The 14414-nt window shown below is 38.8% G+C and overlaps 1 protein-coding gene across 13 annotated transcripts in view; it reads left to right on the top strand.

The window, feature by feature from the left end:
* The window catches only part of OXR1 (oxidation resistance 1), a 355322-nt gene that overhangs the window by 298113 nt on the left and 42795 nt on the right, over nucleotides 1-14414 (top strand). For all 13 annotated transcript variants that reach the window (XM_072852037.1, XM_072852038.1, XM_072852039.1 and 10 more), the window contains 2 exons: nucleotides 9378-9562; nucleotides 12901-13694. In XM_072852037.1, the coding sequence (XP_072708138.1) occupies nucleotides 9378-9562; nucleotides 12901-13694 (979 nt within the window). The remainder of the gene's footprint in view (nucleotides 1-9377; nucleotides 9563-12900; nucleotides 13695-14414) is intronic.

Genomic DNA, 14414 nt, shown 5'->3' with positions numbered 1-14414 from the left:
CTGTGTTCTACTTCACAGTTAACTTGCTTCACTCCTTGCATTCTGTCCCTAGGTGACTTTTTTTTTAGGTTGATCCTAGACAAGTCATTACTTCTTGGTTTTAAGTGCTCTGATGCAGAGGAACTGAGAACTGTGAGCCTCTGTTAGAAATTGGCTGTATTGGAACAATATAATCTAGGGTTAAAATTTACGACATTATTTACGTGCTGTAATTCCTCATCAGAATGTTATGAGGAGCGTTCACAGCATCTGTTTTTTGACTTGCATCTTTACAGCCTATTTTCGAAGAGCTTCAAGGAGAATTCCGTTTCTAAAGAGCTGTATAATCCACTGCCATATCAGTCCATACCTTGGGGAGGTGGGTGGGGAGAGAAATGAATGCTAACTTGCTCAGATTTGAGTGCTAGATTTCATAAGCTTAGTATGTAATTTAGTCTTTGTGTCACATGTGGTAGGAATGTCCTCTGGCATGTCATCTTATCGTCTCCTTGATATATTTCCTGATGATGCAGGATGATAAATCTTCAAAGGTTTTCTGGAGAAAGCTTAAAAGATTCATCCTCTGCTTCCCACTCTGGAAGTGATTTTGAAGCTCATTGTTAACTGTTTTATAGGGCTTCAGATGTGAAGTCTCAGTCATCACTGTGACTGCTCATAAACTAAAATCTAGTGAAAGCCTCTTTTTCAACGTGTTTAATTTCACATGTGCGAAAGGGCTTGTGTTAAGATAAGACTGTCTCATTTCTCACTTTTCAAGACTGCTTATTCTGTATGTGTTTGGAGTTGGGTTTTAGCCACACCTGTGACTTCCTAGACAAGCACACAGGAATTCTCTGAGATGCAGTGTCTGGAGCCTGGAAACACTTGCCCTGTTATAATATTTGCTCTCTGTTATCTGGTTATGGCTGCTGTTAGAGGCAGGGTGTTGGGCACAGTTAGAAACAGTGTGGTGCGAATATGCCACATCCTGGTCAGACAACAAATTGGTGTCGACTAACCAGTGTGCTGCAGAGTCACACCTTAACTTGCTGTTCATTGCATATGTAGGCAAGCCCTTTCTTGCAGCCACACTGTTTGCTTCTTTTGTAGAAAAGTATGCTGCTCTGTTTTTTTGTTCTTTGCACTGTTTGTTTGAGGCAGAAAAAGGTATCTTAAACAGTCTGCTTGATTGAAACTACTAGAGGAACTTTGAAATTCTTTGTTCTTCCTATGCTTGCTAGTTTACTTGCCTTGTTTTGAAAAATAGTAGGTAAAAAGGAAAATTACTAATACTGGCATGGGTTTAGCCTCAGTCGGCAACCAAGCACCACACATCCGCTTGCTCACCCTCCCCCCTCACAGGGGGAAGGGGGAGAGAATCTGAAGAGCACAAGTAAGAAAACTCATGGGCTGAGATAAGAACAGTTTAATAATTGGAACAAAAAAAAAAATTTGTAATGGAAAGGAAAACAACAGCAGGGGGGGGCAGGATGACACAAAACCCAAGGAAAAAAAAAACCAAAACAAGTGGTGCAACTGCTCACCACCTGCCAGCCAACACCCAGCCTGTCCCTGAGCAGTGATTGCTGCCCTCTGGCCAACTCCCTCCAGTTTATATACCAAGCGTGACATTGTATGGTATGGAATAGTCCTTTGGCCAGTTTGGGTCAGCTGTCCTGCCTGTGCGCCCAGCAGAGCATGGGAATCTGAAAAGGCCTTGACCAGTGTAAGCACTACTTAACAACAACTAAAACATCAGTGTGTTATCAACATTATTCTCATCCTAAATCCAAAACACAGCACTATACCAGCTACTAGGAAGAAAATTAACTCTATCCCAGCTGAAACCAGGACAAATACTAAGGCTTAAAAAAAAACCCAAACAAACAACCTGGCGATATGGGCACAAAAAGCACAAACACATTGTTCATGAAGTGAAGAGGAGGACACTGGCGAGGTTTGACTTCTACAAGAAACAAAGAATAAAACTAAATTGTTTTCTTCATGATAAAAGCTTCATAAATCATGAATTACAGTTTTTGTTCTACCTTGTGTGTTCAAGAACATAGTGGAATTATTTGGAAGTAACTTCTATTTGAAAAATGCTTGTCAGAAGTCCTCTCAAACCTTCTTAAAAGTCTGTTTTACTGAACTGCCTAGTCTTAATGTTTGGGCTCACCGACGTCATAAAGTTTGGCTTTAATTCTCCCTTTATCATGATTGTTGGAATTTCTGTGTCAGATATTGTACAGTATTTAGAGCTCACACTTCCTGAGGTTTAAGGAACTGTAATGGAAGGAAGTTAAAACCAATTCAGAATCGAATATCTGCATGCAGGTACAGTTTAATCTACTTTCAATGTGCATGTCTTTTGCTTATCTGGATTAATATTTTCTGGACCAGCTTTAAGACTAAAGGGATCTATTTTTAATAACCTAGTGTGCCCACATGGTTTTCAGTGATAAAGTGGCTCAGCACTTCTCCTGGGAGTTGGAGTAGATGACCTTTAAAGGTCCCTTCCAACCCAAACTATTCTATGATTGAGGCTGTTAAATCTGAACTTCACCTGAACAGAAGTTTTTACTTTGTGTCTTTAGGATCTGTCTTACATACAGGAAACTTGACTTCTACAAGTGCTATTTTGGGGAGTTCTGTTCAAGAACCAGAATTTCCTGTAATGGTATCATGTTGAACTACTTAGTAGCTATATGCAGAGTCTAATTTTTACTTCAGTTTCATTGACAGAGTTTTTGATGTTTTTTTTTCCTCAACAACTAGTTAGAAGTATCATCCAAGAGAAACAAGTCACTGGCTATTTGGTGGGGGTTGTCCTAAAAAACTGTTTCCCACAGTCCTCTATCAACAATTGAGCTGCTTATAGACTTTCTTTTTTTTTTTTCTTTTTTCCCCAGGACTAGAAAATTAGGAGATTGGAGCAAACGCTGGCAGTATACTGGAGTCATGTAGGAGTTTGTAGTGTGCATGCCATTGCCCAATCTCTTTGCTTATGCTCATGCTCTGATTTGCTGATCTGTTTCTCTCTAGCTACGTTATTGGTACAAATATTTTTTAAAAATATTTTGAAAATTGAATTTGTATAAAATAAAGTCAAAGAGCTGTTTCTAAAATGTTCAACAAATATTTGATTACTGTTGAAGGGATCTGTGCTGAAGACACAGCATGACCATAAAGGAGAAGCTGGGCTCATCTCCCTGTGTTGATATGGGTAGGTGAGGGCATAGGAAGGGCTTTATGTTGTGGTTTAGCCACAGTTGGCAATTAAGTACCACACAGCTGCTTGCTCACCCTCCCCCCCAGTGGGATGGGGGAGAGAATAATTGGAAGAGCAAAAGTAAGAAAACTTGTGGGTTGAGATAAGAACAGTTTAATAATTGGAACAACAACAAAAAAATAACAACAACAATAATAAATTGTAATGAGAAGGAAAACAACAAGAGAGCAAGAGAGGAACAAAACCCAGGGAAAAACAAGTGATACAACTGCACACCACCTGCCGACCGATGCCCAGCCCATCCCTGAGCAGCTATCGCTACCCCCTGGCCAACTCCCCCCAGTTTATATACTGAGCATGACATCATATGGTATGGAATAGCCTTTTGGTCAGTTTGGATCAACTATCTTGGCTGTGCCCCCTCCCAGCTTCTTGTATACTTGGCAGAGCATGGGAAGGTGAGAAGTCCTTGACCAGTGTAAACATTACTTAGCAGCAACTAAAATATCAGTGTGTTATCAATATTATTCTCATCCTAAATCCAAAACACAGCACTACACCAGCCACTAGGAAGACAATTAACTCTATCCCAGCTGAAACCAGGACAACTTAGTAAGTAGGCCCCCATGCTATTCTTTACTCTGAAGAATATATTCACACTAAAAGTATTTTCAGCAGCTCAGCCAGGCCAGAGAGGGAGCTTTGGAACTTTCTCCCTGCTCCAAAAGCAAGGAACCCAGAAGATTTTATGGGGAACAGACTTTAGGCTATCAGTCTTCTTCAGTGGTTGTAAGATAGCAGGGAAGGTCAGGTTATTGAAAGTAAGTCACTAAAGAATGATATGCTGTAGGCTTTTTCCTGGCATCAGTGTTGTTACCCGTTTCTGGGTATTTTGTAGAACAACTGTGACATCTGCTGCCATAGTGCATAAATGTGTATGAGTAACCAGAAAAGTCTGGTTCAGAAGCTAAAGTGAGTGTATTGGGTCTGTGTGGCAAGGTTTTGGTAGTGGGGGGGCTACAGGGGTGGCTTCTGTGAGAATCTGCTAGAAGCTTCCCTGATGTCTGATAAAGCCCATGCCAGACAGCTCCAAGATGGACCCACCGCTGGCCAAAGCCATCAGTGACAGTGGTAGCACATCTAGAATAACATATTTGAGAAGGGGAAAAAAACCCCTGTGCAGCTGCAGCCAGAGAGAGGAGTGGGAATATGTGGGAGAAACAGCCCTGCAGACACCCAGGTCAGTGAAGAAGGAGGGGGAAGAGGTGCTTCAGGCGCTGGAGCAGAGATTCCCCTGCAGCCCCTGGTGCAGACCATGGTGAGGCAGGCTGTCCCCTGCAGCCCATGGAGGTTAATGGTGGAGCAGATATCCACCTGCAGCCCATGGAGGACCCTATGCTGGAGCAGGTGGATACCCAAAGGAGGCTGTGACCCCATGGGAAGCCCATGCTGGAGCAGGCTCCTGGTAGGACCTGTGGAGAGAGGAGCCCATGCTGGAGCAGGTTTGCTGGCAGGACTTGTGACCTCGTGGGGGACCCATGCTGGAGCAGTCTGTTCCTGAAGGACTGCACCCCGTGGAAAGGACCCACGCTGGAGCAGTTTGCGAAGAACTGCAGCCTGTGGGAAGGACTCACGTTGGAGAAGTTTGTGGAGGACTGTCTCCTGTGGGAGGGACCCCACACTGGAGCAGGGGAAGAGTGTGAGGAGTCCTCCCCATGAGGAGGAAGGAGCAGCAGAGACAGTGTGTGATGAACTGACCGCAACCCCCATTCCCCGACCCCCTGCGCTGCTGGGGGGAAGGAGGCAGAGAAATCAGGAGTGAAGTTGAGCCTGGAAAGAAAGGAGGGGTGGGGGGGAAGGTGTTTTAAGATTTGGTTTTATTTCTCATTACCTTACTCTGATTTGATTGGTAATAAATTAAACTAATTTCCCTAAGTTGAGTCTGTTTTGCCCATGATGGTAATTCCTGAGTGATCTCCCTGCCCTTACCTTGACCCGTGAGCATTTCATTATATCTTTTCTCCCCGCTCCAGCTGAGGAGGGGAGTGACAGAGCGGCTTTGGTGGGCACCTGGCATCCAGCCAGGGTCAACCCACCACAATGGTACTAAAATGCTGATGAGTTCATCGCTGGCTTACTCTGAGACAATAGTTCTGAAGTATATGTACTGTAGGAATGCTAACATAGAAGTCAATCTGATCCATAATGGCAAACCAACAAGGGAATGAAGTTTCAGGTACTCTACTTTAAAGAGGATATGTCACTTTTGTCTTTACTTATACAAAACTGTGGTGTTAGCTCTCAAAGGCTGGAGCTGCTTCAGTTTCCATCTTTCAGGGAAGACTAGCATAATGCAATGAGGAATTCTTGACCAGTGGTTGGCTAGATGCATGTATGCTCCTACTTACAAGTTTTGTTCTGATGTCATCCATTTTTTTCCTCACAGAATCAATAACACTTGGTTTCTGTCCATGCTAGAAACTCCATCTGTTGAGTAATATGTGTTTCCCAGGTTTTTAAGGAAACTCTTCTCCTGCAAAAAAGTTAGAAAGTGGTAAAGACAGAAGCTATTTGACTTACAGAAGAGTCACAGAAATTGTTAGAGAAAGTGGCAGAAATGCTGGCATGTCTAAAAAAGAATAACTAAAACTTGGGACCAAACAAAATGTTTGTCTGGCTGTTACCTGGGCTTTACCTAGTTACCTAGGTTAACATTCAGTGATCCTTGGTGGTAATAATAAAAAATTACAGAAATATTAATGAAGTTTAGTATATTATTAAGAATCTCATTTCTAGCCTGTAAATTTGGGGCAGCAGTTCTTCTCTAGAGAAGTGCCCTCAAGTGTTCATGTCGTAACTGTGGACCATATCAAATAATTTGTGAGCCAGAAATGTTGCATTGGACTGCCTCCTGTCATCTTTTAAATAGATAACAATTAAATAGGTCATCTCTTGTTGAGGTTCTATAAAGCCAGTGTTTTCAAGGTACCTGTATAATCTTTCAACTGCTTGTAGTCATTGCAAGTAAGCGTTTGATCAGATTCTTGGTCACGTACACATAAAAGCCTGATAGTTCCAAAGGTTTAATTCTCTATTTCTCTATCAGTGTAATAAATTTTAAATGGAATTACACTTTCAGATCAATTTTTATGCTGAGTATTTACCTATTGGTGTTGAGGGTTTCCTCGAAGACCAAGAAAAGCAAGCTTTTAGGTTTCTAGCTGTATCTTTTGTTGAGGCTGCAGAGGTAGGCTTTAGAATCTTTCATACGTGTCAAGGACAACTGCCTGATATACAGGTTTGGGGTTTTTCTGCCATCAGACAGGTCATTGTCAGACTGTTCTAGGAAGCTTCCATTTACAATAGGAAGTCTCTTAAACTTGTTTTCCTTACGTAGTCAGTAGTCTTGCACGCTGCTTTGGATGTTTTGCGCACTGCCTTGGATGAATGTTTGCCTGCAGAAAGATTGTATCTACTGTTCCTCAGTGTTTGAGACTAAACACCACAAGGTACTATACAATTTCTTTAAAAGTTCAAATTTGCCCTGGAAACAGACTTTTGTCCTGGATGTGGTGACACTTCTTTAAGATATTGACAAGCTTGGCCTGTGGGTTTTGGGAGGAGTAAGTTAGTGTTTTCTGAACTTCTAAAATTGAATCTGAAGCAAGGTAACTGAAATGAGGGGAAGATGTGCAACTGGTTCTTCATACATGTTATTCTCATGTTGTGACTAGTGTTCAGATACGCAATATAAAATTGACTTATGAAGCTTATAACTTATTTTGCAATAAAATATTCTTTAATCAATTTTTGACCTGGACTGTCAGCTTAAGCAGTCTTTTAATTTGCTTTTGAGAGCACAGATAAAGCATTGGATTTTGTGGGTTTTTTTAATAAAACCAGGGACCTTGTTGACATGGGTGATATGTCAGTTGTGACAGCTCACCCCTTGATAGAAAAATGTCATCTCCTTTTATTACCTAAAGTCCTCCACAGCCTCAAAAGCCTTTGACTTCTTGTAGACTTAATTTATCAAGGATCATTTGTTCATGAAATAGTGAACAAGTGAAGATGAAATCTTAATCTGAAATGAAGAGTTCTCCAGTGAACTTGATTACTCATTGCTTCTACTAATAAATCATTTTAGAAGTTGGCGTTGAACATGTAAACCCTTCAGCTAGAGCAGACATACAACTGTACCCATTTTTTTCCTCTCAAGCCTGACTATTCTGAAGATTCACATGCAGCATGTGGGCAAGTGAAAGGATAGAATAGAACATTTTCAGTTGGAAGGGACCTACAACAATAATTTAGTCCAACTGCCATCAAGGCTATGGCCTTGACTTTTATGGGTCAGATCTGGAGAATAAGAATAAAATTCCACTTTTGTGTGTGGTCGTTAATGAAAGAGCTCAGATTTAGAAATGATACTGGGTTTTGCGTTATGTACTGGATTTACGGAAGTAGTATTTGTTTAAAGAGAAGCAATTGTTCTTCTGAGTGGACTCACTGACTTTTGCAGTCATGTTAAATTTATTTTCTAGAGTACAGTGGATATAACCAAAAGTAAACTTCTGTTAACAGTCATTCTCTTGGAGTTTCTTTTTGCACCTTGAAAGTCTATTTCCACAATACAGAAATACCAGTGACAGTTTTGTTTCAGTGTCTTTAAACACCTTAGAATTATGCAAATATGTTCCGCTGACTTTAAAGTCTTTAGCATATGCTTTGTACACTAAAAGGCACATATAAAACCCCACTAGGCTCTGAACAACTAAGAGGACTTAAGTACAAATGCTTGAGCTGCTTTTGAGCCTGTTTCCAATTTTTCCATAATAGCAATACCATTGGTCATTGCTGTAGGCTTTAATATTGGTTTTGGTTTATTTTTTTTATAACTTGTAATTGTCTGCTCACTATATGGTATCTTTTTTTTTCTCTGCTGTGAAGGTAATAGACCATCACAGTGCTGGGAACAAATTTCTGGAAATGGGAAGGAATGTAGTTGTATTTCATGCTGTGCTGATATGTCTTCTTAAAACAAAACTGAAAACAAACAATCCCCCCCAATGCACAATGTTTTTAATAACTCTGAACAGTTGATATCAGTGAGCTGGATATTTATGCAATTCCTGATAAGCTTCAGCAGCACTTGAAGCAACTCTTTCATGATTCTTGCACAAAAGTTTTGAATGTCTTTCTAAATTTGTAAAGTCCTTAGGATTCAAGATCTATAACTGAAGGATCACTATCACCCTTAAACCTATGTTTTCTCCAGTTCATAGTTTTATCTTAAACTCTACTGTTCTAACAGTTTAATGAATTTACTTAGCAGGCAACTGGTGTTGGTGTTTGCATGTGTTTCTAATGCTTGGAGAAAAAAAAAGTTCAATGTATTGTAAATTAGCTTGGTACCTGTATTGTGTAAGAATCCTACAGCTCATAATATGAGTATCAACTTTAAATTTTTTTTATACTAGAAGTTTAAAATCTACTTATTCATGTACTGCAGCAGTATCATTGTGATTAAATCCCTCCAAAGGTGCATCCTGATGCAGCTGCATCTTTAAAAATCTTCAATGTTTTTAATCTAGTTTCATTTTATAAAAGTATTTGTCCAACCAGTCAACAGGTCCATTAAGTTAGAATGACTTATATCTGATGCTGCTGTTGCTTCTGTGTAAAGAAAATGAAGATAAATGACAGTTTTTGAAGATCTTTCTTTTTTTTTTTGTTCTTTAAATAGTAGAAAGTGAGAAAAGTTCAGAGTCAGATTTTAGACAGTGCTTGAAGTTTCTTGCAAAACTAGCAATAAGCCCTGTGGTTACCTGGGAAGGATGTATCTTTACCTCAGAGGAGCTGCCTAACCTATCCTTTAGGGTGCAAGGGTTTCTCTTTTTTTACTCAACCCAGCTATTAAATAGTTGTGAGGAACAAAACCATTTTCTTTTGGGAAAGTAGGTGGCATTAATTTGCTTTCCCAGAAAAACGGTTATGTTTCTAGATGACTGCAAAATACAAGAAACTGTATAAAGTTGCTTAAATAAAGATAAATATGAAGATGCTTTAAAAACAAATTAGAAAACGCTTTTTTCCTACAAAAAAATAGAGAATGAGCTGAAATATGAAGGAGAAAATTTACCACTTCTTTTCCCTCTCATTTTAGGGTACAGTCAATGGTGTGCTGCTAGTGACGCCAAATAATATAATGTTTGATCCTCATAAAATGGATCCTCTGGTCCAAGAGAACGGCTGTGAAGAGTATGGCATCATGTGTCCAATGGAAGAAGTGATGTCAGCTGCTCTGTATAAGGAAATTGTGGACAGCAAAATTAAGGATTCATTAACCATGTAAGATAGAATAGTATTTATAAAGCTTTGAATAAATATGAACTGTAGCCATATTGCTGACCATACAAAACTAGCAAAACCACATTTTCTTCTGTTGTTTTCCTTTTTAAGAAGAACATCAAATATTGGCTTGGAAAGACTCTTGAGAAAGCTTGCTTTACCTTAAGTTCTCACATTCTGTATGCTATATAGAATAAATCTTCTATATACACGGATTCTAATTTCCTCCAATAGTCTCTTTTAAGACTCAGTGTATAGCAAAAGGTACCACACCACTTCCTCTGCCCCTTCCCCACCAGGAAAACAGATGCCTTTGATTCTTCAGTAATGTAAAAACTGATGTACAGAATAGAAAAGTCCAGCTTAAACAGCTTTAGGTGCAAATCTTTATTATTTACCATTTTCCACTTGCTTCTCACACTAGCTTCACATACCCTCTTGTTGCTCTGATAAATGATTGTAAAAATAATTTTCTGAAGTTTGTGTGTATTTTTATGGCATTAGGAGTATATTTTTTCCCTTTTTGGCTAGGGGAGGAACTGCATATTTGCCTTTGGGTGTAGCCTTGGTTGGGGTGAACAGAGTGAATTTGGATCAGTGAGCTTTAATTGCTGGTGTTTAGCATTTAAAACTGACTTTAAGCAGCATTATGAAAACCCTTTGTTCCATTCTGTCTGTTGCCTAATTTTTATATTGTCCTCAGAAACAGGATGAATTCTAACATTAAAGCCAAAAAGGATTTTAAAAAAAAATTTAAAAAATCGTGCCACCTTTACCTGTCACAGCCCATAAAGCACAAACATTTGCAGACTACCTTGACCATCTAATTGCAGGGAAGTGGACTCCTTTAACCGAGGCAGAGTTGTCTATATGTATGAGAGGGTAAAGCTGTTTCCCTGATGTGTAACTCTTAAAAAATGCAACCATTTTAAGTAAGGTATAAAGATACTTAGTAACTCTGAAAAACGCCCTTTCACAGTTCTTACTGGTAGTATGCTAAGCACATCTTGATAATCTTACATTATCTGGACACCCAGAAGAAATAACTTGTCTTGTACCATTTTTAAGTTCAGTTTCAGCAGCGACCTGGTAGTAAACTGGTACCTTGGCATGGTCTTGTTTGCTGTCTTAAGTCATGTGTTTCTTGAAAGAGCAACCAATGTATGTATTACTATAGTAGTGCTTTTGGGGCTTTTGATGTAGTATGATGATGCCTTCAGCATGATTGCTTTCTGGAAGTTTATTTTCCAGATTGAGTTTTAAAAAGTTGCTTGTAGTTCCTACTTCAGTTGATGTCTAGAGCAAGTTGATGTCAGTTGATGTCAAGAGGTTATGAAAATTAGATGACTCTTTTTAATCTACCTGTTCAAATCTTAATATTGCAGTTGCAAAACACATCTTTTTCCTAGCATGTTTAGTTTCTTAATGACTCAATGTTGGCTTAAAAATTTACCTTCCATGCCCTGTTGATTTTTGTGCTCTTGTAGCATGTGCGTTTCCTGTTTTGTTTTGTTTATAATATAAATGCATATGGAATGAAAACATGTCTAATAATGAAAGGTCACACTGTGCGTTCAGAGCCCTGTATGTCCAATCTGATTTCTTTCTTGTCAAATTTATAAACTATTAAATGTAACACTAACTTCTAGCATTTTCTTCAGTCTTTTTGCCTTAACCTCATCAAAATTTGAGGCATGTTTGTAAATTTTAGGAAAAATAAAATTCAAGTTTAAGTCTGTAACCAGAACTCCCAACAGCTACAGTTAGATCTGACATGACCTGTGTGTATTGAGGTATTTGAGACATAAATCATGTTTTCCCACTGTTTGTGTTTTTTCCCCAAATATTCCACTGTTTTAATTAACCCTCTTTTTCTCTCCCAATTTTGTCAACTGTCAAACTTGTTTAAACTTGGAAAAACAATCAGAATACTGAAAATAAGATTATCGATATAATGGAAACTGATCACAAACCCGATGGATTCTTTGGTTCTTAAAACTGCAATTTCATGTTGTATGGTTTTTATATATAAGCCACAACCTATGCTGAAACTGGAAAAATATATCTGAAAATATACAGATATTTTATGCATTTCATGAACCTTAGGTTGTGCTTGTCTGAGAGCACCTATTGCCAGCATAATCCCAAAAAATTTAAGGAAACGGCCCAGTCTAATAGGTGATAAATCCTAAACTCTAATCCACATGCTTTGTAAGCAAAATTACTACATCAGCACAAGCTTAATATCAGCTTCATGTTAACACTTGGGTAAGAGAGTGCATATGCTTTGCAAACATCCTGAATTTTAGCACTGTCTCAGTAATGTCAGTAATATGACCTAACTGAATAAAAAGTTGTGTAGCAACATGGATTGGATTTATCCTTCTTCAAGATGGGAGGTCAAGGTATAAGCTTCTTAAAAGTATTTGATACTAGGTAATGGAAGATGCAATGTGCTTGTGGTAGCAAGGGAGTTGGCATTGAGAAGTCTAGTCAAAAGTATGTTTAAACATGAGAAATTTATGAAGGTTATGTATTGCTCAGGTTTTTTTGACAGCAGTGGAAAAACTTGAGTCCTGTAGATATAGCTGAGCATGTTCACAGTCCCCTTGTAGTCCTCTTCTTCTAAAACTCATAGAATTTCTGGTTAGCTTATTTTGAATAAGATTATTTCCTTTGGGGAAAATAAGTTCTTTTATGCTTGTCTTTTTCTTACACTATTTATCAACGTTTGATGTCTGCTCTTTAAATTGTTCAGTTGTACCAAGCAGTTTGGGGTTTATTTTGCCGAACTGTATCCTCAAAGTTAGGTGCCTGACACTAATCACTGTTAGGTATTTCCATGGGCAGAAAGGGAAGATCTACCTTGATGGTTCCTGTTGTTCTGCACTGACTAGCTTAACTATTTAAGGTTAGACCAGATGACTTCTGCCATTCATTTCTTACCGGTAAGCTAGGTGTCAACTTCATAATAGAGTAGGACAGATCTATACAATTGTACTGGCCTCTTTGGTAGACAAAGCTTAAAAGATTGTGGAAGATTTCTACCTTTAGAGATTATGGTTGTGTGTAGCTTTTTGTTGGTTTTCCCCTGTTTTTTATTTTGTTTTTACACTTTAAGTATTTCAAACAGTCTTGTTGGTTTCATAGGAGAGCTTCTCCTTCTGAAAGTAATGTCATGAAGATGGGAAGTCCTTGGGAAGTTTTGGGTTTTTGTTTGGGTGGGGTTTTTTTTTAGGAGCACCTTTAAATTTTTTCAGCATTAAACAAAACTCAGTAAAGAAAAGAGCTTGATGTAAAAGGCACCTGCTATAACAACATTCTTATTTGCTCAACAGAGATGTAGAACAGCTGTCTGTAAGGGAACTTTGCTATTCCAAGAAAGCTGCAAAGAGCAATACAGATGAAATGGATTCCAGGATTCGGGATACAGGCAATGACAGTGCTAGTACTGCCCCAAGGAGCACAGAGGAGTCTCTTTCAGAAGATGTTTTCACAGAATCAGAACTCTCTCCAATACGTGAGGAACTTGTTTCCTCAGATGAGCTTCGACAAGACAAATCTTCTGGAGCATCATCAGAATCTGTCCAAACAATAAACCAGACTAGTGCTGAATGTTTAACAATCATTTCAGACTCAAATGAAGCTGCCAGTGACTTAAAACCCAGTGCCGAAATGGTTGTAAATGTTAAACAGTTTGGTACCCACAGCTTAGGTTCAGAAAGTGCTGAAATGCTTATAAAGGGTGGACAAGAACCTAGTGAAAATATTTCAGATGTCCTCCAGCAGTCTTTGCAAGAATCACGTGGTAGTGAAGAACATGGTAAAGAGGCAGAAGTGGGCAATGATCAAGATTCCTCACTAGGAAAAGAACCAGAGGGAGAGAGTAAGACTGTAGAGGAATGTCCACGTTGTGAAGATACCACAGACTCTCAAAAGAAAGTGACAACTAGCAAAGGGAAAGTAGTGAGAGAGCGAACTCAAGACTCAGAGACAGAAGTTGAGGAACTCCGCAACCTCTGGAAGACCCACACTATGCAACAAACCAAACAACAAAGAGAAAACATGCAACAAGATTCACAAAAAGAAATTAGTCAGAAAACTGTGGCTGCAGGAGATGGGCAATTAGAAGGTGAGTCAGTATTTATGGATACGGTGTTAGCCTTCAGATTTACAATGTATCTCTCTCCAGCTCATCACAATTTTCATTGCTTTTCATTCTGTAGAACATGTTTCTCCATATATTCCTTGTATTTCTTATTGGCTTGAAGATATACCTAAGTTATACCTTATATAAACCGGTGGAGAAAATATTGCTCAGGAAACTGAAAACGTGGATACCTTTGTTCCTGTCACTTTTTCCTCATTGAAATTATATTTATGATTATATTAAACCACAGTATCTTTGTAGGGGAGATTTAAATGAGCCTGTAAAATTAGATCCATGATGCATTGGTCACTGTAGAGTTCAAAATTAAAAATGTTCTTTAGCAATCAGCTAGCGGTCACTTAAATTTTGATCCCAGTGTACACGGGTATGAATGAATTTCTGGGAATGAATTTCACCTTATTTATAGCATGTCTACCTGGTGGTTAAGGTTTATGATGTGAGCAATGAACACTGGAGTCTTAACACTGATACTTTCAGAACTTTGTTTCACTTGCATCTTGTCATACTTTCATGCTGACTACTATAATGTTGAGCATACAAAAAGCGTTTCTCAGGATAAATAAGAGCTAGATGGTAAGAAACTAGTGCTATGAATATGGGGAACAACTAGGTTTATTTCTTGAGTACCATTACTCCTCTGCAAAGATTAGGCCCTAGGATTATTAGTTGGAAGTTATCTTG

Source organism: Ciconia boyciana, chromosome 2 (genome assembly GCF_034638445.1).
Source record: "Ciconia boyciana chromosome 2, ASM3463844v1, whole genome shotgun sequence".
Lineage (NCBI taxonomy): Eukaryota > Metazoa > Chordata > Aves > Ciconiiformes > Ciconiidae > Ciconia > Ciconia boyciana.
Note: the sequence above shows the minus strand (reverse complement) of the source record. Positions and strands in the feature narration are given on the sequence as shown.